Below are 24,801 nucleotides of genomic sequence, written 5' to 3'. Positions count from 1 at the left end.
CAACGCATGAAATGATCATATTTTACACACGCCAAACAAGGACGTAAAGCCATGATTCGATGAACTCGTGGTGATGTGTTAGCTGCCACTGAAACTTCATGAAGTAAGGCAAGATGATAATGAGAATATGATCATTCATCACGTCGGTATCAGAAGATCTGTCGGTGTGATTAGAGCTGCACGATTATGGATAAACTGAGAATCACGATTTTTTTGAATGAATGATTCAATGACTCACTCAAAGACTTCACTTGTTTCATTACTGGATGAATCAACGTTTTTGAACAAATCTCTTGAGTGAATGATTCAATGACTCACTCATAAAGATTACTAGATGAATCAGCATTTTTGAATGAATCTCTTGAATGAATGATTCAATGACTCACTCAAAGACTTCACTTGTTTCATTACTGGATGAATCAACATTTTTGAACAAATCTCTTGAGTGAATGATTCAATGACTCACTCAAAGATTACTAGATGAATCAGCATTTTTGAATGAATCTCTTGAATGAATGATTCAATGACTCACTCAAAGGCTTCACTTGTTTCATTGCTGAATGAATCAGCATTTTTGAATGAATCTCTTGAGTGAGTGATTCAATGACTCGTTCATAAAGACTTCACTTTTTTCATTACTGGATGAATCAGCATTTTTGAACAAATCTCTTGAATGAATGATTCAAAGAATCACTCATAAAGACTTCACTTGTTTCATTTACTGGATGAATCAGCATTTTTTAACAAATCTCTTGAGTGAATGATTCAATGACCCACTCATAAAGATTACTAGATGAATCAGCATTTTTGAATGAATCTCTTGAATGAATGACTCAATGACTCACTCATAAAGACTTCACTTGTTTCATTACTGGATGAATCTGCATTTTTTAATTAATCTCTTGGGTGAATGACTCAATGACTCACTCATAAAGACTTCACTTGTTTCATTACTGGATGAATCTGCATTTTTTAATTAATCTCTTGGGTGAATGATTCAATGACTCACTCATAAAGACTTCACTTGTTTCATTACTGGATGAATCTGCATTTTTGAATGAATCTCTTGGATGAATGATTCAATGACTCACTCATAAAAGGTGTGATCAACTTTAAGCGGTGCTGCGCAGACTGATCGTTGTATGACTTCAAAGTACCACTAGAGGGATTCAATGACAAATACATTTTTAAGTCTCTTGTCGCCACCCACTGGTGTAACAACGTCATTGATACAATATTAAACATCAAGTTACTTTCAGAAGGTGATTTACTCGATTTTGATCTCTACCGTAGACATCAGTGTTTAAATCCAAACTATAAACTTTTATCTCAGTACTTCTGTGATCATCTGAATGATTGTAAGACAGAAATAATGATTCTGTGTGGTTGAAAAGACTGTTTGTGAAGCTGTTTCATACCTATTCTCTCTCTGGATCAGAACACAGATCTGAATGTTTGATCGTACTTGTTAAAGCTTTAATAGGCATAGTGCTGAATCGCTGTCATTTAGGAATAAGGTCACATGTGCGTTTAATCGAGGTCGCGATCCTTTAACGATTAATCGTGCAGCTCTAATGCACATTCAGGTTGAGTTGGTCCAAAGCTCCTCATGAAGTAGAGTCAGATCAGTAAATGATCACATCACGTTTAAAACGCCACCGTTCGATGATCTATCAGAACAAAACAACGGATATAAAAACAATTCATCATATTCCTTGTCAAGGACAGATGCATGGTATTTTGAATACAGTAATAAAATAATGTCACAATGTGACCAAAAATCAAGACACTACAAGTGAAACTGTTGTTTGTTCATGGTAACTTGTAATACAAAACAATTGTCTTAATGTACTGCGATTAATCATTTATCAATTAACATTGACCGTATTCACCTGTAGTGTCTTGCCTTAAAGGTCCTAAAACAGACGTCATTTTCTTTAATGACAAATCTAAATTATTTTTTTGTTTTCCTCTTGATTTTGCGGTGAAATGTGAGCTGGATATTGTGAGTCTTTTGTTTTTTAAGCAAAAGTTCCTACATATAATCATCCGGGAGGATTGGGCTTAGAGGATGGGAAGGGCTGCAGCCGATCCCACATTTCACAGACAGATCCGTTTTTCATAATTAACAATAATTGCTGTGAGAGTCTAGGAGAAACGGCTGCCAGCTACATACTCGATCTGCATATTCGTTTAGCATTCTACGATCCCCAAAACGAGGCCTTCTGACACGGGACGGAGTCCAAATTCATTCATCTAAAACTGTGAAACAAAAGAGGTGAAACTACAGCAGGAAGTGAGAGTAAACAGCTTATGCACTGAACTAGATTAAGGCTGAAGCTTGTCAGAAAGTGAACGCACATCCATGTAGTCTGTTAACAGTGGACAGCTACACCGGTAATCATTGTTTTGACCTCGACATATAGTTGCACGTACGACGCGTGTCACTTCAGAGAGTCACGTCCCGGTTCTCCTCATCACGTGGCGTCCGCTCTTTCCCTTTGTCTTCCTCATTCATGCTCATCTGCAGCTTGCTCCAGATCCCACAGTCTCCCGTCTGCAGCGCCTCCATGAACATGTTCGTGTGTTCGCGCAGCCGCTCCAGCTCCGTCTGCGTCCGGCGGTTCTGCCGAAGCAACTCTTTCGTGCGCAGCGTGATGTCCAGCAACCCCGACTTGCTGAGGATGTTGTAAGTGTTGCAGAAGCGCTTTATCTTGTTGTCCGTGTTGCACGAATTAGAACTGGAGCGGCCGTCCGTGGATTCGGGTCTGGTAGTATCCGAATCGGCGGATGTGTCGTGCGGAAGAGCAGACGCTGGAAGAGAGCCGGGTAACGGCGAGGACGAGCTCTGATCCGTGTGAGAGGAAGACGAACTCTTGACTGAGGAAGCCGAGCTGCTGCTGCTCTTGTGCGGATTGTCTCCAGGATGAGGAGCAATTTTGGGGTAGGATTTGAGGATGGGGAGGTACTTCTTGTGCCGGCGGCGCTTCGAAGTGTGTCCCTTCGGCACGGAGGCGCTTCTCTGTGGGACGACGGGTTGAAGGAAGACGACCTGAGGCTGCTGAACCACCTCCACCGCTGGACTGAAGGCCCAGGGTTTCAGAGACGGAGCGTTTTCTCCAGACTGCAAATAAACAATTTACATTCAAATTAGAGACGGACAATAATCAGGTTTTTTTGACCTGTCTTGCATTTTAATGGGTCTCAAAGAAACTCAGTTATATGCAGATATAACACAAACTGTCTGATTTTTGTTATTATTATACATAGGGGTGAATTCAGGTTGACTGGGACGCTTTCCCCAGTCATCTCAATGGAAAAAAGTGTCACAATCAACCTGAATTCACCTTATGCATGACTGCAGATTGCAAAGATTTAGTTGTTATTGTGTTAAAAAGCAGAAATAAACTAAATTAAAGGATTAGTCCACTTTTAAATAAACTTTTCCTGATAATCTACTCTCCCCCATGTCATCCAAGATGTTCATGTCTTACTTTGTCAGTGTAAAGGAAATTAAGGTTTTTGAGGAAAACATTCCAGGATTTTTCTCCATATAGTGGACTTCACTGGGGGTCAACGGGAAAAAAATACAACCGTATATGCTTTATAAACACAAATGATCGCCTTGCACGTGCTTCCGCTTTCCGTATTCTTCAAAAAGCTACGCTGCATGTCCAACGCCTGCGCTGCGTTCATTCCGTAAGTAGAATAGGGAAGGCGCAGGACATACAGTGTAAGTGTTTTGGAGAATACGGAAAGCGGAAGCACGTGCTATTTATAAAGCATAAACAGTTGTATTTTTTTAGAAAATGTCCGATGGTTTCTCTGGATAAGGCTCTTATTCCTCGTCTGGGATCATGTAGAGCTCTTTGAAGCTGCAGTTTGGACCTTCAACCCATTGAACCCCAATGAAGTCCACTATATGGAGAAAAATCCTGGAATGTTTTCCTTCATTTCTTTTCCACTGAAGAAAGAAAGACATGAACATCTTGGATGACATGGAGGAGAGTAAATTATCAGGAAAATTTTATTTTCCTGATAATTTTATTTATCAGGAAAATTTTATAGGACTAATCCTTTAAATATTTCTGAATGACACTTTTCAGACATAAAAATACATAAAAATCTGTGCATATACACATATATATATATATACACACACACACACACACACACACACTAGTGATCCTAATACCAAACTCATATGCTTCTGGTTTTATAGTGTCATTAGTTTCTGTTCAAAATGAACTTGTACTCAATCACATGTACTTCAGAGGAAATGTAAAAGCCTTGGGGCAGGTCTGACGTTCACCTGTTTCAGAACAACATTGTTCATGAATATCATTGGTGAGAGGCCCTGCAGGGCTCCGCCCACCACCGCAGCCATCGGAGACACCTGTGATCGGGAGCAGGACGAGTCCTCCGTGTCCGTCTGATCGATCGCACTCAGATGCTCCGAGCTGCCGTCTACCAACACACACACACACACACACAGATCTCAAATACTGCGTCGAAAACAATCAAAACAAGAATCCAATCCTCACGATTACACACCTGAGAAGCCTGAATCCCTCTCCGACTCTGGCTTTGACTTCTCCATCCTTTTGTGTTTAAATTTGGCCATCGCTCTTATACGACCTTCATCCTTCATCCTCTTCCACCGTTTGAGCCTGAAACAGCAGACATTCTGCTCATGACATTAAGTATTCAAACAATTTAACTAACTGGAAAAACAGGCCAAAAGCATGCCAATGTGTTTATTTGACATCAACGTTAAAGGTGCATCAACTGATTCATAACGCTCCGAAGCTTCCTGAAGCAGTGTTTTGAAATCGGCCATCACTATATAAGTCGTTATTTAGTTTTTTTGGCGCTCCAAAAATATTCTCGTGGCTTTATAATATTAATATTGAACCACTGTACTCACATGAACTGATTTAAATATGTTTTTAGTACATTAATGGATCTTGAGAGAGGAAATGTCATTGCTGGCTATGCAGGCCTCACTGAGCCATCGGAGTTCATCAAAAATATCTTAATTTGTGTTCTGAAGATGAACGAAGGTCTTACGGGTGTGGAACGACATGAGGGTGAGTAATTAATGACATTATTTTCATTTTTGGCTGAACTAACCCTTTAAATGTCTTAAACGGTCTTCTAAAACGGTTTATTTCCATTGTTATTATTATTTGTAAGCCCAGCGTCATGACGTCACATACCAAGCTATGACGTAACCAGCTGACATATTTAATCTCCAGCAGCTCTGGTTCGTCAGAATCACTCGTTTTACCTGTCAAATGTCTTATTTGACAGCTTATTTGTACTTATTGTACTAATATGTTTATATTTAAACTTTAAGCATTGACGCAAAATATATCAGCCTGAAGCACAAAAACAACACCGTTAAAAGCAGGATTGCCGTTTAATTTCTCCAGAAAAGCATGCAGATTTTATCTGAGAAACATTAATTCATTCAGAAAAGGTAATTCTGCTCAAAGTTATTGAATATGACATCTTACGTGTGTGTGGCGACGGCCGTGACTTCATCCGGAGCGGAATCGATCCCCAGAGACGGATAAACACCGACTATATTTGCAGGTTTCCTCAGATCCGGTAGTTATACTGTATTAGAACAGTGTGCAGCGCTCGTTCCGCGGCGTCTTACCGTGTTCTCGGCGCGTAGCGTCGGCCAGACGCCCTGATCGTCCCCGTCACGCACAACACGCTCGCGGCTACACGGTGCTGTACACGAGACCTGAGCGAGATCCCCACAAGCCCCGCCCTCTCAACTTTATCAAGACGTTAAAACGTTAATATTCACTTTAATAATTGTTCGTTACACATAAAAACAGCGCTTTCGCTTTGTTGTTTCGCCATATTTACTCTATGGATTATTTGACGCGATATAATCGCTCTAGCTGTTGCTAACGGGTACGTGAGTGACTCCTGATCTAAGCCAATCAGAGATACGAAATCGCTCCGAATAGCCAATCCTGTCACAGGAGGCGGGGTTTGTTGTGAGGGGGAAAAACGTCTGTTTTGTTTTAGGGGCTTTTCCTTTTATCAAAGAATACACACTGACAAGAAGCGACACTCAACAGAAGGTTCCATTGCAGCGCCGGCGCCCAGCAGCAGCCCTGCGCTTCCGCCATTCTGGAGTGAAAACGAGTCGCAGTCCACTAGTTTCTATGGCAATATCAGCTGCTTTGTTAAAACAAAACGTACATTAAAGCTGAAATCCAACAACACAGAATAAAATACTATCACTAGTGATCATCAAATCCTTTTAACAGTTTATTTTACACACTTTGTGTTTAAATCTTCCACTTTTTTCAGTAATGTCTTTAGAAACCCAGTCAGTTTGGGTGAAAATTATTTAAAAGGCTGAATTATTACCAACATATGAAATTAAATTAAGGACATGCATAAGAAAAATTGGGAATGTTGGACAATAAATATATGAATATAACAGCTTGATTTTGCAGTGTTGTCTAATGTGTGTTAAAGCAAAAGTGTCCAAAAGTGTGAATTATGGGATAACGGACACAGCAATGCATCATGTATTATAAGATCATTATGTTTGTAGCGTGATCCATTAAAACATACAATTTATATTTCAATTCAGACCTAGATATTATTACTATTACTCCACTAGGTCTGAAATTAATTATTAATTTACTATTAATAAATGTGTAAAGTTGCATAAAATGGAAATACTCAATAAAGTAGGCTATGTTACGTCAGATGGATGAATGGTTGGATTCCACAACTGGTAAAATAAAACGTATATAAGACAATACAACATTTACTGTAGGATCATACAATTTACTGCTGACTTAATTAAAAAACTGTTATAATGCGCTTCTTATTTGGCAGTGAAATTCACCGATTTTGGGTGTGTAAGATGTGAAGGATTCTATGGTCCAGTTAGTATTTTCACCCCATAATGGCGGCCGCGCTACCGGAGCGCCATCTAGTGGCTGTTACCCAAAAAGTATCAAAGTGTCGCCTCTTGGGTTCTGAGCTAGAGGTCTGTCTGCGTCATTCTCGATGGTCGCCTCTCATTGGTCGTCGCCTCGAGCACATATAAAACGTGACCGTTGGGCGTCGTGAGAACATTCTGTTCAACCGCAGAGTGGCGTGTCGATATAAACCGCAGATAGTAAACATCTTTGACATTCAGGTGTGTTATGTAAGGCTAACAAAGATGAGCTTAATTTAACCTAGTGCTTTTGAAAGCATGAAAAATCATGCTGTGGTAAATATTATGCCTTAAAACGTAAAAATTATGATGAAATGTAGAAATTATGACATAAAAAGTCAATATTATGATATAAAAAGTCTACGTTATCACACAAATAGCTGAAAAGAGTTCAAAAGTCAAGTCTTTGTCATAATTTCGAATTTTTTTGTGTTTTTTTTTTGGAGTAAATTCAACTTTTCATCTCATGACAGTAGGGGAGAGTGGGGTAAGATGAGCCAGTGGGTAAGGTGACCCACCCCCTGTATCTTGGCAACCATACCATTTTATTGTCATGTGACTATATATTTCAGAACCACCCATCATTTCTGGAAGTCACTTATTTACTTTAAAAAGTGTTTTTGGCTTGTCAAAGTAAAATTTTAACATAACAGATGTAATTTCATCAAATCAAATTTGTCCAGGTCTAAAACTATTTTTGATGCATATTGGTGATTTAACAACATATATAACCATGCAAGCTAAATATTATTCTGAACTGGTAAGCTAGCTAGCTTTTCCTAAAATGGCAGCTATGAGGCAACTTACCCCATCATAAGGCAATGCATTTAAGTTAAATCTGAGGTATAAACTGGTGTCATTTCAATGTAATATTATGCAACTGGTTTAGTTTATCTTTATTTTCGAGTTTATTTAATAAGAATAGTGCACAAGCACACCAAATCCTTCTCTGATACAAACCAGAGGATGTTTAATCATATATATCTCTCCACCTGTAGTCTCTAATGGCCTAACATGGTCAACACTGCAGAAAAACTACCATGTCAAGAACCTTTTGACTAAAATGTTTATTAGTTTCATTGACATTTGTTCATTCTTATTTAGTTTTTATTTAATTTTACTCAACAAACTCTCTGTTTAGTCTGTTTATGGGAAGGTTACAACTTTGATGTTCAACATATTGTTTCAGAAATGCAAACAATTAAACATACTAAAATTTCAACTTCATTTGGTTGGTTTTATGTTGTTTAATTTAGCTTTAAAAAAGAAATATTTGTAATATAATGCCAAATATTTTTTACAAAGAATATTTGTAAAAGGAAATTTGATTATTAAATTAGATTTTAAAATATGTACATAATCTTTAAAATTTCACATGGGTTGGATTCAGATTCAGATAGATGGTCAGTTTACACCCACCTACTGACTCGGCTCAACTTATCCCTACCCTGGGGTAAATTGAGTCAGATGACCACTTTTTTATAAGAAGCTATATTTTTAGAACCCTTTGTCATAGATGTATTCTGATCATTTAAAATTACTTTAAATACTTTCATTGTACTTCTGCCTCATTTTCCCTTATCTTGAGGACCACATAAGTAAAAAATGGCTCATCTTACCCCACTCTCCCCTAATTCACATTTTTATGTAATTATTCTGTTTAACAAAAGCATGTAGTATGTCTGAATTCATAGTATTCATAAAACAGTTGGCGAAAAGTACCCAGATGACCTAATTCCGGTGAGATTCTGAAGTGTGCGTTTGATGGACACTTCACCATCCCATAATGCAACCGGAGAAGATTAAGTTGCGTCTGAAAATGGTTGACTAAGTATTACATTTGAATTTACTTCACGACCGTTGAAAAAGCATGTTCCATGTAGTACGAATGCGTGTAGTATGAATGTATTCGGACTAGGTATGTGTCGGTATCAAATTTTCATGTTGCGATTAATTGCTGAAGCTTTTATCACGGTATACGGTTTTATCACAATATTGAAATAAGTTGCAAAAAAAAGTGTTGTCATAATAACAGGTTTAAGAACTCTTTTTGTAATAACAAAAATAACTATAATTATATATACTATATTTACTATAACTAATACAATAATACAATTCACAAAATATATAAAGTACAATTTTCAAACAGATTAAAGTGCAAAAGAATTATAAAGAACAACAGGCAACACTTTACAGTAGGAATGAGCAATAGCTACACTTGTTACAGAAAGTATTATTTTTTTGTTAATGTTAGTTAAGAAATACAACTGATCATTGTTAGTTTTATCTCAGGTCCATTAAATAAGTTATTTTGATTATTTATTTAGTAATGTTATTAAACAGTAACTAAGAAATTAATATTGACTAAGAATAATTAATGCTTTATAAGTATTTTTCATTGTCAATTTGGTAATAATTAATTAACATGTTAACTAATGAAGCCGTATGTCTCAAAGTTTTACTGAACAATAACAAATAATCAGAATATTTCTAATCATTAGGGCATGATGAAGTCCAGATTAAAATATAAAAATGTTTAAGTTTGAAAATAAATAGCCTATTAAGTCTTTAAGTATGAAGTATTTTGTGTGCTGTGATGAACAACATTGAGATTACAAAAAAAATAATGGCTGTTTTAAGTTTTTTTTAAAAACTTCACTAGCGCAGCTGCTTTGTTTGCTGGGTTTCCGGGGTAACCGCTGCATTTCTGCTGTTCCATCAGCGCCCTCTGCTGTCAGAGAGTGAATGTGCACTTTCACCGTGTCTCCTTCACTCATTCCGCCATGTGCTTCTCATGCACATTAGGCTTGTTTACATCTGAGCGCGTGTCACTTTGATGCAGAATACAGCGGTGTTGTGCATTTTATACAGTTGATAGGGAAAGTATTTTTAAATGCATTGTAAAAATTTTAATAATTGGTAATAAATTATTATTTACGGTATTTTGAAGTGCCCACGATAACAATATTGTGCATATTCATTATCACGATATATCGCATTATCAAATATTGGCACATCTAATTCGGACGTACTACATCCGCCATGTTGTTACTGTCACATGACCTACCAGCATCAGTTACGTCCCTTCAACTCCATTCACAAATCCTCTCCCATGGCCTCATGGGATAGTAAAGTGTTGTATGCACACTTCAGAATCTCACCGGAAGTAGCAAGTTATCCGGATACTTTTCGCCTACTGTTTTTCGAATACTATGAATTCAGACATATTGCTCTGTTCTCATACTGTTTTTCATGTACTATATAGTAGAGAAGTATTCGATTTCGGACGCAGTATATGTCAGAAATGGGCTTCCATATTGTGCAGCACCTGGAGACACAACAAACAAAAATCACTCACTCCATTCTGATAAAACAAATCTGATTTATTTCTTTAAATATTGTGAGTTTTTTGTTTTATAAAATATATTAAGACACATATGATGGGGACATGAACATGCACTGTATAGAAATAGTAGGACTGACCCAATTGCCTTTTTTTAAAAAACAATTTTATTATAAAGAAACCAGACTTTTGAAATCATGAGCAACACCAAGGTCCAGTATTTTACATTTGCTCACGTGTGTATTCCCTGATAACGCCTGAGCAGCTTTATTGTTTATTGTTACACCCATTTCTCAATGAAAGTCCAAACATACCTGTAAATAGATGATGTGTCAGATCAACTCATTATAGTCACTGCAATATATAATAAACAAAAATGACTCTTGATCGTTATATGTGTCAAACTGCAAACCGCCAGCCCTAATGTCCAGAAGTGCTTGTGATGATGATGATGATGATGATGATGAAGGAGCCATAGTGATTGTCACATCTGCAGCAGATCACACAATAAATGGATTTTTTTTTTTTTTAAATAAACAAACAAAATATCAGCACACATCATTATTTTTAAATTCATGTGTCTGGTAATCTTGAATCAGGGTGGGGCAACCTGTCACTCACATGAGATCCACCAATAGCAAACCACAATCATCCAATCAATTCCCCACAGAAAAAATCAAGCCCCGCCCTACATTTGTTCTTGTTTGAGAAGTGTTTCACACAGATATACTCAGAAAAGACTAACTTTACTGTCTAAGACAGATGAAAGTGCTCAGGTGAGTGTGTTTCTGCAGTAGAGAGTCACCTGACACTGGCAGCGTCTCAATCCCTGTCTTCCCTCCCTCTCCGTCTCCTCCTGCGTTTACCCTTCCGTCGCTGGTTGCTGAGGAAGAACATTCTGAAAGTTGTTTTTCTGTGTCATTTAGATGCAAGAAATAAATCAAGGAATCAATACTCACTGTTGATTTCTCAAGTGGTGTCGTCTGCGTCTGGAAGTCAGAAAGAAAGTTAGATAAATAAATAAAAAGCAGGAGTGATGCAAAGACGCAAAAATGGTATCATACCTGCACTCACAGGTCTGGTGTTCCTGAAAGGACAGCAGCACATATTCCCTGCTCCTCTCCGCTGGAGTGATTCTCAACAGCTGATGGGAAACACACACACAGCAGGAGATTTAACATTCAAACCTAAAGGAATATATTTTATATCAAATCAAATCAAAGTTAGTTCTGCAGCAGCAGAAATAATAACAGCAGCAGCAGCAGCATTAACAGCAGCAATAATAGCAGCAGCATTAACAGAAGCAGCAGCAACAACAGCAGCAGCAGCAATAACAGCAGCAATAGCAGCAGCAGCAGCAATAGCAGCAGCAATAACAGCAGCAGCAGCAATAACAGTAGCAGCAATAACCAACAGCAGCAACATTAACAGCAGCAGCAGCATTAACAGCAGCAATAGCAATAACAGCAGCAGCAATAACACAAGGCTTTTATTTATTTATTTATTTATTTTACATGGGGATATTGTACTCCCTATGGTAACAAACTTTCAAGACTATCAAGTTTATAAATTACCAACTTATAAAAACAAATTTATACTTGTCTTTGTAAAGAAATGCTCACTTTATATGTATCTTGGAGCTGTTGCTGTGATGCTGTACAAACACTTCCAGTGTGAATACTCACTCACGCGCTTCTGCAGCTGTAGTGATGATGTAGTTATGCTGACGTGAAGCTGACACGCCACTCAAGCTTGCAGTATGAAATGGGCGTAACAGCAGCACAGTAACTGCAGCAGCAACAACAGCAGCAGCAATAACCAGCAGCAACAGCAATAATGGCAGCAGCAATAACAGCAACAGCAGCAATAACCAGCAGCAGCAATAACCAGCAGCAGCAGCAATAAACAAACAGCAGCAGCAGCAATAACTAGCAGCAACAATAACAGCAGCAGCAATAACAGCAACAGCAGCAATAACCAGCAGCAGCAATAACCAGCAGCAGCAGCAATAAACAAACAGCAGCAGCAGCAATAACCAGCAGCAACAATAACAGCAGCAGCAATAACAGCAACAGCAGCAATAACCAGCAGCAGCAATAACCAGCAGCAGCAGCAATAAACAAACAGCAGCAGCAGCAATAACCAACAGCATCATCAATAACAGCAGCACAGCAATAACAGCAACAGCAGCAGCAATAACCAGCAGCAACAGCAATAGTGGCAGCAGCAATAACAGCAAAAGCAGCAATAACAGCAGCGCAGCAATAATGGCAGCAGCAATAACAGCAACAGCAGCAATAACCAGCAGCAGCAATAACCAACAGCAGCAGCAATAACCAGCAGCAACAGCAATAATGGCAGCAGCAATAAACGCAGCAGCAATAACAGCAGCAGCAATAAACGCAGCAGCAATAACCAACAGCATCATCAATAACAGCAGCACAGCAATAACAGCAAAAGCAGCAGCAATAATGGCAGCAGCAATAACAGCAGCAGCAGCAATAACAGCAGCTCAGCAATAGCAAAAGCAGCAGCAGTAACAGCAGCGTAGCAGCAGCGCAGCAGCAATAACAGCAGCAATAACAGCAGCGCAGCAGCAGCGCAGCAGCAATAACAGCAGCAATAACAGCAGCGCAGCAGCAGCGCAGCAGCAATAACAGCAGCAATAACAGCAGCGCAGTGCAGTAGCAGCAATAACAGCAGCAGCAATAACAGCAGCAGCAGCAATAACAGCAGCACAGCAGCAATAACAGCAGCTCAGCAATAGCAATAGCAGCAGCAATAACAGCAGCGCAGTGCAGCAGCAGCAATAACAGCAGGGCAGCAGATCTATTCTGCTAAGACCAAACATATCAACATCATAATATCCATAACCATGTCAAACATTGCATAGAGATTCTTCAGAAATGTATTTTTGATTCCCGCAGAAAAAGTGTTATTGCTGCTGCTGTAACAGGATTGCAGTGATGAGAGGGATATGATGTGATACTGCAGTGAAACGGCAGGGTCTTGCCTGAATGGTGATGTTGCGCGTGCGGATAGGGACGCAGGCTAGTTTCTCATCATTGCAGCAGCCGGAGCAGCGCAGCAGCGGGACGCAGCCGGGACTGAACATGTGCTCCACGCCTCCGGGATACTCCTGTTCCACCTCCACCATCCGCTCCGTGGAGTGACACAGACTGCGGCTCCAGGCCTCCGGGAACAGCATCACTGCACAACATGCTCATTATCACTCACTGCAACTATTCACAACTATGGAAGCTTGTTTCTGCCACTGAATAAAAAATAAATAAGGTAATAGCGACTTTTTTTCTCACAATTGCGAGTTTACATCTCGCAATTGTAAGGGGAAAAAAGTAAGAATTGTGAGATCAAAAGTCGCAATTATCTTTTAAATTGTTTCATTCCATGGCAGAAACAAGCTTCCATTCACAACTCTTGCTTTTGCTCATTGAAATAAAATAAAAATATTAGATGGAAACTAACTGAAGTGTTGAATTTTACATGGAAAATTATTTTACCTTTGGAGTGGGAATTGCCCAGAATGGTAGAAACCTAGAAAGAAAAAGGTCATTAATAATAATAATAATAATAAATAAAGTGGTAACACTTTACAATAAGGTCCCAGTAGTTAACGTTGATTAACATTAACAATGATTAATACATTTGTTACAGTATATATTAATACTGTAACAAATTAAAATAGGCTTATTATTAACAAATTGTAAATATTTGTACATTTTAGTAAATAAAAATGCAATCATTGTTAGTTCAACTCAGGTCCATTAAATAATGTTAATAACAATGTAAATTTTTTATTTTAATAAATGCATTATAAAATGTTGAAATCATGAACTATGACTAATAAATGCTTTAAGTATTTTTTTCATTGTTAGTTCATGTAACTAATGTAATTTACAAATAGAACCATGTAAAGTGTTACTAATAAAGTTTATAAAATAAAGTTATCAATTTTCATACAAGAAATGCTGCTCAAAATAATTTTTAAGTTCAAGGTTTTTTTTTTTTTTTTTTTTTCAAAAGTCATCAAATACAACAAGAAATAAAGCTAAAATGCATCTTGGTATAAATAAAGAAACACTAGTGTTTGTATCCAAAAAGTTATGTAAAGTCTATCGCTTTTCTTTCTTTAGCCATATTTTTAGCTAGTGAGTTTCTAACTCTTCAAATAGTCAATATGTGCAACATTTCCAAGTTCATTTAGACCATAAAACTGGGTCTGTCGCCACACAGAAGTTTATTTTTATATTTGTGTGCAGAGACACACAGACTCCGGGAAAGGCACGTCCCACAGGAGCTGCTCCTGCTGCAGAATGAGATTGTCCTGTTGTCTCTGTGCACTGAACCGAGCCTGACTGAAGGGCCCTGGATGTCCGTCAGTGGGCGAGCTTGGCTCCCGCAGGAGCTGTACATTAATTAGGGCGCACGGGTTCTCAGATCTCCATAGGAGGGGGACGAGAGGGGGCGCAAACTAACTTTAGCCAGGAGACGTGCAGCAACGAAGCTTTCATCAGTCACTCAAACCGTCCTGAACCTGTGCGTATACCGACTGTCAAACAACACCATAAAAACTTAATAAAAGATCATTTCACTTATTCAAATTAGTGTCACTTTTGTTTATGATGCAGCCAGGAACCCAAATGAATGCTCTACAAACCTCTTGTCATCAAGTCAGCTTTATTTCTACAGATACAGATTGTTTCAAAGCAGCTTTTGTTTGTAAGTGATTAGTTAATTACTTCACGAACCCAAAACTTTCACTGGTGTGACGTGACAAAATACTTCAGAACGGCTTGTAAAACAGGAATGTTTTGCTGCCTATTTGCCACAGATACTGAACACTGGAGGATAACAGCCAAATGAGCACGTTCACCACTGCAAATCACTGGACCGGTGCGAAAGTTTGGATACAAGAGAGTTCAGATCCGTCAGATACTCTTCTGATAAATGTCAGGCCTCTTATTTAACCCTCTGGACCTTTTCGTTTAGGAGTCACACTTGCCTTTTTTACGGCAGCCTTGAAAAGTAACTTGAAAACCAATGTAATATATTTTTGTTCAATAATATTTTTTGATTATTATATAAAATATTGAGGATATTGAGGGTATTTTATAATATTATGCAATATTTATACAATTTTTATTAGCTGTTCCCCATTGAAAATAATACACAATTACAAATTTTTTTAAATCTTTTTTTTTTTTTGAAGGTAGATTAGTGCCATCTGGTGGGAGTAAAAAAAGAAAACCTTATGTAATGCCATGTAGATTCCTATATACAGTGGCTTATAAATTCTCTATTGGTATTAAGTTTTGGATTCATACTTAGACATTCTCAAAGAGTACTTTTTGTCAAGGTTTAGATTTTTGTTTTTGTTTTTAAATGTTGATTTGAAGTGTCGGTTTTTGCATTAATTTTACTACAGTCAAACCTGAACACAGAGGAGGGCATTTTGTCACACATAACATCAAAATTCAATAAAAATATAACAAAAATGAACGGGTATGTTTTATTACAGCTTAATATATCTGTGTCTGATCTGATTTCAACCTCTTATTTGAGTTTTGGCTCAATTTTACCATATTGTTACAGCCAAACCGGTTCATTTGTATGTGTATAATGGTGTGTGTGTGTCTGTGAATATGTGTAAGTGAGTGTGTGTTTGAGTGGGTGTTTCTGTTTTGTACTCTCAATGTTTTAGAGTGTAACCTCTTTCTTGCTGTTCATTTTTTTACTGCTTTGTGGCTGAATTATTGATTTTATTTCACACATTTAACATGTCCGAATCATGTCCTTGATTTTTTTTGTGTGTTCATATTGCTAATGCGACAAAAGTCACCAAGTGTCATCTCGTTCCCATGAAGCTACGATTTTTAACATTTCAAAATATAACATTTTTGGGGCAAAAATGACCGAAGAGACTCGTCCCTAGAAAAATGAGGAATGACTCTTAAAAACGAAGGGTTTTTTTCACAGCAATGCCACAGAATAACCATTTTTGATTCTCTAAAGAACCTTCATTTTTGACTTGATGTTTTAACATTGTTAACATTTAAAAACTCAGAAGAACCTTTTTTTTCCACTATAAAATGCAATGGAAAGGTTCTTCATGGAACCATCAATGCCAATAAATACTCTTTATTTTTAAGAGTGTATAGTTTAATGGACAGCACTGTCAAAGTGCTGGATGGAAAGAGAATGCAAATCTTTACATCGTAAATGCAATGTTGACCAATTAAAAATATGATTCATTCACAAATTTAGTGTAATACTGATGATGGACATTGGGAAAACATTCAGATTTGAAGCATCACGTTTATCACAGAGATTTCCAGTGCAATTTTAGTTGCTTGGTTCATTTGCATAAACAAAAAGTAGCTCATAAAGCATAATTATATCTTACAATGCCTAGTTTATCATAAATGTATCACCTCCTGAATAGCACAGTTACTTTAAATTATGATAACTTGATATTGACAAACATAAGCAAACCAGTTACATTTAACTGCAGAGATTAAACAGTATCATATTCATTTAATCCAGCTGACTTGAACAACTGTAGTATCTTTTGTAAGAAACACTCTAGTTACCTGTACAAGAGGGAAGTAGAGCAGGAAGGCGGCCAGCTGCGACACACCGATGAATCTCTTCATGTCTAGCGGGCGGAGAGTGAGCCGGAGCCGCTGCGCGCGCATCAGAACACCGCCACGCGCGCTACGTCCACCCGCTGCACGCACGAGCTGCCTCTGGAGTCCACTGCATTTTAATTGATCATCCACTGAACAGACGTTTTATTAAATGCCGTTACAAACAAGTAACTCCTTAAGATAATATACAGGTGTAAAAAAAAAATCACAAACGAACTTTTCCTTTTTGGTAATAGTTTCAATGTTCTTTGTTTGGTGTGAGTCATGCACTCTATGCATGTCCCCTCTGGTGGCCCACAGCACGAGTAATGATGCATAATTGGGTCATCAGAGGGAGGCATAAGAAAAGCTGCATTGGCTGTTTTTTTTTTTTTTTTTTTTTTTTAACTAATATGATTGATAGGTGCTTAATGATCCACCTTCCCTTAGTAAGGGATTTTTCTTTTCAGAGTGACAGCCCATCCATCCCAAATTCTACTGTACTGCATTGTCAAATCAGGAGCACATGCAAGAAAAGCTTATAAAAATTGCATAAGGGTACTGAGAGATTCTTTACAATTAAAGGTCCCGTTTTTCGTGGTTTTTTGAAGCTTTGATTGTGTTTATAGTGTGCAATATAACATGTGTTCATGTTTCGCGTGTAAAAAAACACAGTATTTTTCACATAATTTACTTATCTGTATACCGCTGTTTCCACTATCATAAAAACGGGCTGATGACTTCCTTGTTCTATGAAGTCCCTCCTTCAGAAATACGTAACGAGTTCTGATTGTGCCAGCGGTTCCTGTGTTGTGATTCGACAGCAGTTTAGCGCATCTTGCCCGGAAAGGTCACGCCTCTTACCATAACGTGGAGATGCACGCGCTCAGTGTTATTGTAAACATGTCTTTAATTTTACCCTATCAATTTGAGCTGGAATCAGACCCGGTGATTGGACTGCGGGATGAAAATAACAGCGTTTCGACGACATGGCGACAAACACACTCTACAAACGCAACTCTTGTGTATTCCTGTGGGCGGAGGTTAGTCAAAAAACTGTTTTAGTGACGTCATTAAAGAAGGAAGTAGAGGGATGTAGTCCAAACTGGCCGTTCGATGTAGGCGACTTCTGTTAAATAAAATATCTCGCTTGGCATTGAATTTTGAGCTTTAAAATTTTACAGATTTTATTTATACTCTAACAACAACATTACACACTAACTAAAGTTTGAAACATGGGATCACGAAGAACGGGACCTTTAAGTCTCTTTGAGAACCAAGACAGTGTGCCTCAATGATGGAAAATAGATTTGTAGCAGTCTGGAGATTAGCTGTCTTTGACATGCTAAATAAAACACCAAATATATCCTCAAACAGCAATTATCGGGGGTTCAAGCACTTTAAAGTTGGCATGAAATCAAACCCTATTTACTTTGTTAGTGCATATTACTAATCTTGTGCTAAACAATTAATACATGCAAGTAAAAACACTGAAAAAAATTGTTTGTTGCAGTAATCTTTGATCAAAATCTGAAAAGTTACTTCCAGTCTGGAATGGCGTTCCTTCTCTGATGACGTCAGTTTGGGTTGAAAACGCGTAAATCACTCCCCTCCGACCGTTAGTCTGCTATGAGCGCTAAAATAAAACCCTGCCCTCTATTCAATAGTCAAGTCACCTTTATTTATATAGCACTTTTTACAATGTAGATTGTCAAAGCAGCTTTACATTGATAACTGGTACATAATTTTGGCTGCACAGCAGCTCTTAAAGAATAGTGTCAGTGCAGGGAGATCAAAAGCACTGTTGAATATCAAATGTCAAGCCAAATGTCAAGTGTCCCCAATTAAGCAAGCCAAAGGTGACAGCGGCAAGGAACCCAAACTCCAATGATTTGATGGACAATAAACAGTGGCAGTGCAGTTTCTCTGAATGAAAGCATGATACAATCCTCTACAGATTTAAAAAAAAAAAAAAAAAAAAGTTTGAATTTCTGAAGCATCTAGGTTCATGAGTCAAACAGGTCCAGTGAGTTTCATTCCTAACCTTGTCTGATAGCTGCTCAATTCACTGGCTGATGGTGGCCATGGAGGAGATAAATCAATGTCCTCAGACAATCATGGCACCTTGGACAAAGACACCACATGCCAATTTTCAAGTCAGACTAATGGTGTAGTAGTTATAGCCATTTTCATATTTTCAGTTATACTACCACCAAGTGGCCAGTTGCCACATCTTTCCACATGACCATGGAATAAGGTCTCACATTGGTGTGCTGAAGTCAGTGGAAATAACTTGTGAACAGAATGAGATATCCATTTTAGTAAGAGCAGCGCCATACACTGACCATTTCAGTGGCCCTTAGGGACCATGAATCAACTTTATAATTGACAATCAGGCTCCATAAAACCTTGCATTGGTTTGATTCAGGTCAGGCCGAAAACCTAGGACTAGTTCACAAGAGAATGCCTTCATTTGCTGAGCAAAGATGCATGCCACAAGCAAAGCCAAGACATGCATTTTGTCCATCTTGAGCAAAGGATTCCAACGATAAGACACTCGAACCTATACCTAATGTTTAAGAGTCAAGAATGATTTATACCCTTCACTGTTGTAGCACCTCCACCAGGGCAATTGGTGAGCCTTACTGTTGCTTTTGTGGATGTGCGAGTACCACCAGCCCTCAAAGTCTCTATGACTTACGGTTTGGTCAGCCTGATCACTTTAAGAATGCTGATCCTTGGAAATTAACAGTTAGAAAAGGATTACAATTTCAGCACTTGAACCCCCAATTTCAGGTTGGTAGTGTTGCACAAAATGTGGTCAGACAAAAGTTCAAGGTGTTGTATCGTTTATTGAAAACATTCATAGAACCAGTCTCACTTCTCCACTAGAAACCACGGTTTGCCCAGTAGTGGTGGTCTTCATGTGAAGATCCCTTCCTAAAAAGGGTTAGAAGGATTAAACATCACAACTATAAATCCCATAAATTAAGTCATTTCAGTAACAGGAAGCACTGACTTTGCCTGGAGCAACTTTGCTGACAAGAGCCAGAAGAGGGATGGCACACCTCTGTGCTGCAATGGATGAAGACCTAAGAGAACCAAAGCTGGCATTAGGGAACAAACCAAGAGCCGGAGTTAAAAAACTAACACTGGGTAGCATACGGTTTCCTGCAGAGGAGCCAGTGATGATGGATCCACAAATGTGAACATCTTCACAACAAAACGCTTGTAGTGGGTTGGGAACTGAAGACCAGATGATCCAGCCACTGGAACCAACGTGGTCAGGTAACGGTCATCCTGGTAAGGGCATCTGAAAAGCAAAGAGTCAGTCAGAAGTGCCTTACAGCACACTAGATGGATAAAGACTGGCATTACTCACCCATCAACCAGAAGGTCCCACTGGGGTAGACTGAGTGGACTGGGGGTTGATGTCGCCCAGCAGTGTCCCAGCATCAGGACAATGTTGGGGTCGGTCCTCTCCAAAATGCGCACCTCAACAAACACAGGCTCCCGCAGGACTTTTGTGACTGGATAATCAGCATCACTGTAGTAGGATGCGTACGCCTCGTCCCCTGAGGAAGAATACTGGTGTTAAACCAGAAACTGCTGCAACCTGGAGTTTCAGAAAGGGTTTAGGCATACTTGGGACAGACACTCACCTTCTGCACAGCCTTTGGTGACACACTGACCATTTGCCAGTCTAAGCTCCACCCTTAGGGGTCCAGGAGCAGCTACTGGTGGAGGTGGAGGAATGGTGTTGACCTCCACAACCAGAGCTTCCACAGAAGTACCAGAGTACCTACACTGGAAGAGAAGCCTGGACAAACAGTAAGCTTGTAGCATTTTTCATGGATTAAGAAATATGCTGAAGCACACATCACTTACTCAAAATGACTGTCCCGTGTGATGGAACCAAGTGGTCCGATCCCCACTTCATACGAGGAGGTCATCCTGTTTTCATACACCACGTATCCACTGTCCTCCTGCAAACAGTCACTATTGGCATCCAGTCCATTTTAAGCCACAAAACTGAAGCAGCTACTCACAATCATGCTCGTGCCACAAGCAGTGACAGGGAACTGGTATATAGCAAAGGAAGGTGTGGATCCCACAGGACTGCAAGGTGGATCGTTTCCACCAAGGAGACGGACTGAATCCAGGCTTAATCGAGGCAAAGTAACATCTCTAGCCACCACTACCACAAACTGACCATCTCTTATACACTGGACAGTCACTGGAACAAGGAACAAGAGCAGGTTAACGCTGAGGATCAGTTTAACATGAACACCTTTACATTGACTCACTCTTACCTGCCTTCCCATAATAACACTGCTGTCCGTTAAAGCAGCAGTTGATAGCTTCACACTCAGCACCACTGATACCAGGTGGTCCACATTGGATCTGCTCATAATCAGCTACAGCACATTTGTCAAGGGGCTCTGCCTGCGCCACTGGCTGCTTAGGCTGAAACTGCTGAGAAAACTGTTGACTAGCTTGTTGAGCTGTCTGTTGAAACTGCTGACTAGCTTGAGCTGGTTGTTGAAACCGTTGGCTAGCTTGCTGTTGACTAGCTTGTTGAACTGCCTGTTGACTAGCTTGAGCTGGTTGTTGAAACCGTTGGCTAGCTTGCTGTTGACTAGCTTGCTGTTGACTAGCTTGTTGAACTGCCTGTTGAAACTGCTGACTAGCTTGAGCTGGTTTGTGAAACCGCTGACTAGCTTGTTGTTGAGCTGGCTGTTGAAACTGCTGACTAGCTTGAGCTGGTTTGTGAAACCGCTGAGGAAACTGCTGACTAGCTTGTTGTTGAGCTGGCTGTTGAAACCGCTGGTCAGTTTGCTGGAACATCAGAGCTTGAGGATTCTGGGGCAGATTACTCAACTGTGGAACAGCATGACAGAAAGCACAAAACCACACACAAAGTGCTAAAGACTGAACAACACACCAACTTCCTGCCATTGTTCAACAGCTAGTCACACTGTTGAGATGCTGCCCTTTGGCCTTTTTCTACTCTACAGATTTTGGCTAATTAACAATAATCCCTCCCACTTCATTAACTGTTATGATTCTCCAGACTTCTATGAGTGGGAGTTTATGAAACTGAATGATTCTATTGGTTCTTAAGATTCAATTGTGTTTTTTTCCCACCCTTATTGAACAAACATAAAAGCGCACATTGAGCTGAATTCAGAATTGTATACTAGTACAGGGGTTCCCAACTATGTTTCTGGAGAGCTGCTCAAATTTTACATCAGAGTAGACTTGCTCCCTCTGTCAAAATCAAGGGGACAAGGGTCTGTCTATCAGTGCATTCCAAACGGGATATATCGCCCTCCAAAGGGCGATATATCGGAGTGAAAACAATCATGGCCGCCACACTGAAGGGTTGTTCTAAATAGAAGTGCTCAAAACTGGCCACTTCAAAAAGCCCTTCGGAATGAAGGATTTCGAAGGGTACAACTGATGCACACTTCAGGCCCCCATGATCTTTTGCACAGGGAAGTTGTTTGGCATCACAGAATAGGTACAAGAGGTTTGGAGTTCAATTTTACCTATAAATAAATGTATAGTATTTTTCTATACTATAATATTTATACAAGTTAGATTTGCTACATTATTATTTGTCAAAACAACATTGTGCATACTTTACAGCTGCCTATATTAGTCCATTCATACATAAATACAATAGTGCGATAAACCAGAAATAAATGAATAAACTAACATTAATCAAAAGGTGCAGCTTGCACAATCTACCCATCATTCAGAGCATGGTTTTTGGGAGTCAACCAGCGTACAAAATGTGCGACGAAGGCGGCTCCTTGATTGTTTCATTAAGATGACGCAGAAGTGCATTCCAGAATTTTTTTTTTACCCCTACACCCTTCATCCCTTCAAAGCTCTCACTTCAGAGGGTAAACCCTTTGAAGGGATTAGGGCATAGGGATGAGCCCTTCTGAACAGAACGCAGGTACAATAAACTTCCTTCATCCACTTCACGAAGTGGAATGCACTTCAAAATGGTGACAGGGATTCCCCAAGGGGAAGTACTTAGGGAAGTTCGCTAGTGCGTGTCTAAAATTTGAAGAAGAATGCAAACTCGGTCCTGGATGGCCACTGCCCTGCAAAGTTTAGCTCCACCTGAACCAGCTAATCAATCCTTTCAGGATTACTAGAAGGCTACAGGCAGGTGAGTTTTATCAGGGTTGGAGCTAAACTCTGTAGGGCAGTGGCTGTGCAGGAACGAGTTTGCCCACTCCTGCTCCAAGACCTGAAAAGGGTGTGTCAGACAAAGGAGACATGCAAATTGTGCAGTGTTGATGGGGCTCCAGGAATGTGGTTGGGAACCACTGTACTAGTACTATTTCTGCCATTCCTAATTCAGCCTTTATTTTATCCTTCATTAACTGAATATAATAGTTGATATTTTGGCAATTCTGGATTGTTTTTTCTTTTAAACACTTATTGGAGTTCTCATGGCAAGAGGCCTGTAACTTCAGACTGATTCAAGAGTTAAACATGAAGGATAATGTTACAATGATATTGTAAGCCTGACTCAACCATAGCTGTTGTATTCTTAAATTTTGTATTAAAAAAATAGTTATTTACATAATGTCTTTTAATATCCTTCACACACTGCAAGTTCAAGATTCCTCAGTATAACCCAATATTTTATGTAGCAGGGTGCAGGCTAGCCCTGCAATTATAAGGTCATAACATTCTTCCATCTTCCTAGAGTTATTCCACAGGGTCCTCTTCACATACACATTTTGATTTTGGCACAGGTTTTAAACCGGATGCCCTTCCTGACACAACCCAGCACTGAGAGTGCTGGGACACATTCACACTCATGCAATCCTACAGAGGATTTTTTGCATATCTAATACACTTAACCAGCATGTCTTTGGACTGTGTGTGAAACCCACGCTGACACAAGGAGAACATGCTCGCAGAAAGGACTTCTGGCTTAAACAGGGCTCGAACCAGGGACCTCCTTACTGTAATGAGATAGCGATACCCACTGAGCCACCTTATAACACAAGTGGTACTCACTGCAGAGTCAAATAGCATCCAGCTCCTCCTCTCTAGAGGTCCAGTGGGGTGGAGGGATAGAATTGAGTTAGGTTGGATATTCTAGCTCCACCCATTAGACCCAAATTACATTCGGTGCTCCTCGCTGGAGGTCTAGCTAGACATAAGCTCCACCCATTTGTCCTGCACTGAGCAGCTTCTCCTATGGAGGTATTAACATACCTCAAATTTATTAAAATATGTACACTTATTGTATTATGCATCTTGTCAGAGAAAGATTCAAAGTTTCCTGTTCATCTAAAGAGATTAGGGAATTATTTTACCCACTGCCATCACTTTTGTCTCAAGTGGGTAAGAAATGCTTGCATGTTCTAAACTATGTTTGAACAAAGGACAACTTTTAAGACCAAGTAACTAGTCACATGAAAATCCACTCTTTAAGAGTGTTCAGTTCACATTTAATGTCAAAAGGGCTGTTCTTACATGGCCACATATGCAATGCTCTCAGGCGTGCAACCAGGCGAATTACACCAATTAAGAGATTGAAGTGCCAGTCTACCATTCAATAAACACTACTGGGACTAGTCTGACAAAGTCCTGTCCTTCATTAAGTTATGACACCTGATAATAATAATGTTTTATTTATATAGCGCCTTTCCAGAGCTCAAGGGCGCTTTACAGTATACATAACAAGGAAGAGATAATACAATTAGACAATGAGAAAAACAATAATGAACATGGAAGTATACAGAAAAAGGAGTCAAGTACAAAATTACCAAACAGGACTTAAGAGACATAAC

General features: G+C 39.2%; 2 protein-coding genes and 1 long non-coding RNA gene across 4 annotated transcripts in view; 1 reads left to right on the top strand and 2 right to left on the bottom strand.

The window, feature by feature from the left end:
* Nucleotides 1-1,793: 1,793 nt before the first annotated feature.
* Nucleotides 1,794-5,939, bottom strand: cipcb (CLOCK-interacting pacemaker b). The gene is made up of 4 exons (XM_048207934.1): nucleotides 5,520-5,939; nucleotides 4,555-4,670; nucleotides 4,313-4,467; nucleotides 1,794-3,124 (listed from the first exon to the last, which is right to left on the bottom strand). Exons 2-4 carry the CDS (start codon nucleotides 4,649-4,651, stop codon nucleotides 2,450-2,452), a joined length of 927 nt encoding a protein of 308 aa, XP_048063891.1. The 5' UTR covers nucleotides 4,652-4,670; nucleotides 5,520-5,939; the 3' UTR covers nucleotides 1,794-2,449.
* Nucleotides 5,940-9,958: 4,019 nt separating this feature from the next.
* On the bottom strand, nucleotides 9,959-17,285 carry pgfa (placental growth factor a). Of its 2 annotated transcripts, none has more exons than XR_007187271.1 (7): nucleotides 16,937-17,285; nucleotides 13,847-13,880; nucleotides 13,339-13,535; nucleotides 11,400-11,469; nucleotides 11,285-11,314; nucleotides 11,131-11,208; nucleotides 9,959-10,815 (listed from the first exon to the last, which is right to left on the bottom strand). XR_007187271.1 is itself a non-coding variant. In XM_048208130.1 (7 exons), exons 1-6 carry the CDS (start codon nucleotides 17,039-17,041, stop codon nucleotides 11,148-11,150), a joined length of 507 nt encoding a protein of 168 aa, XP_048064087.1. In that variant the 5' UTR covers nucleotides 17,042-17,285; the 3' UTR covers nucleotides 9,960-10,815; nucleotides 11,131-11,147. The 2 variants fall into 2 exon arrangements, 1 of the variants encoding a protein (XP_048064087.1); XM_048208130.1 differs by having other exon boundaries at nucleotides 9,960-10,815; nucleotides 11,390-11,469.
* A 4,183-nt stretch (nucleotides 17,286-21,468) lies between these two features.
* The window catches only part of LOC125278634, a 31,204-nt gene continuing 27,871 nt past the window's right edge, over nucleotides 21,469-24,801 (top strand). Inside the window, exon 1 of the long non-coding RNA XR_007187190.1 lies at nucleotides 21,469-21,549. This is a non-coding gene — a long non-coding RNA (uncharacterized LOC125278634). The remainder of the gene's footprint in view (nucleotides 21,550-24,801) is intronic.

Source organism: Megalobrama amblycephala, linkage group LG11 (genome assembly GCF_018812025.1).
Source record: "Megalobrama amblycephala isolate DHTTF-2021 linkage group LG11, ASM1881202v1, whole genome shotgun sequence".
Lineage (NCBI taxonomy): Eukaryota > Metazoa > Chordata > Actinopteri > Cypriniformes > Xenocyprididae > Megalobrama > Megalobrama amblycephala.
The sequence above is the reverse complement of the archived record's forward strand: the minus strand, read 5'-3'. Positions and strand labels throughout refer to the sequence as shown.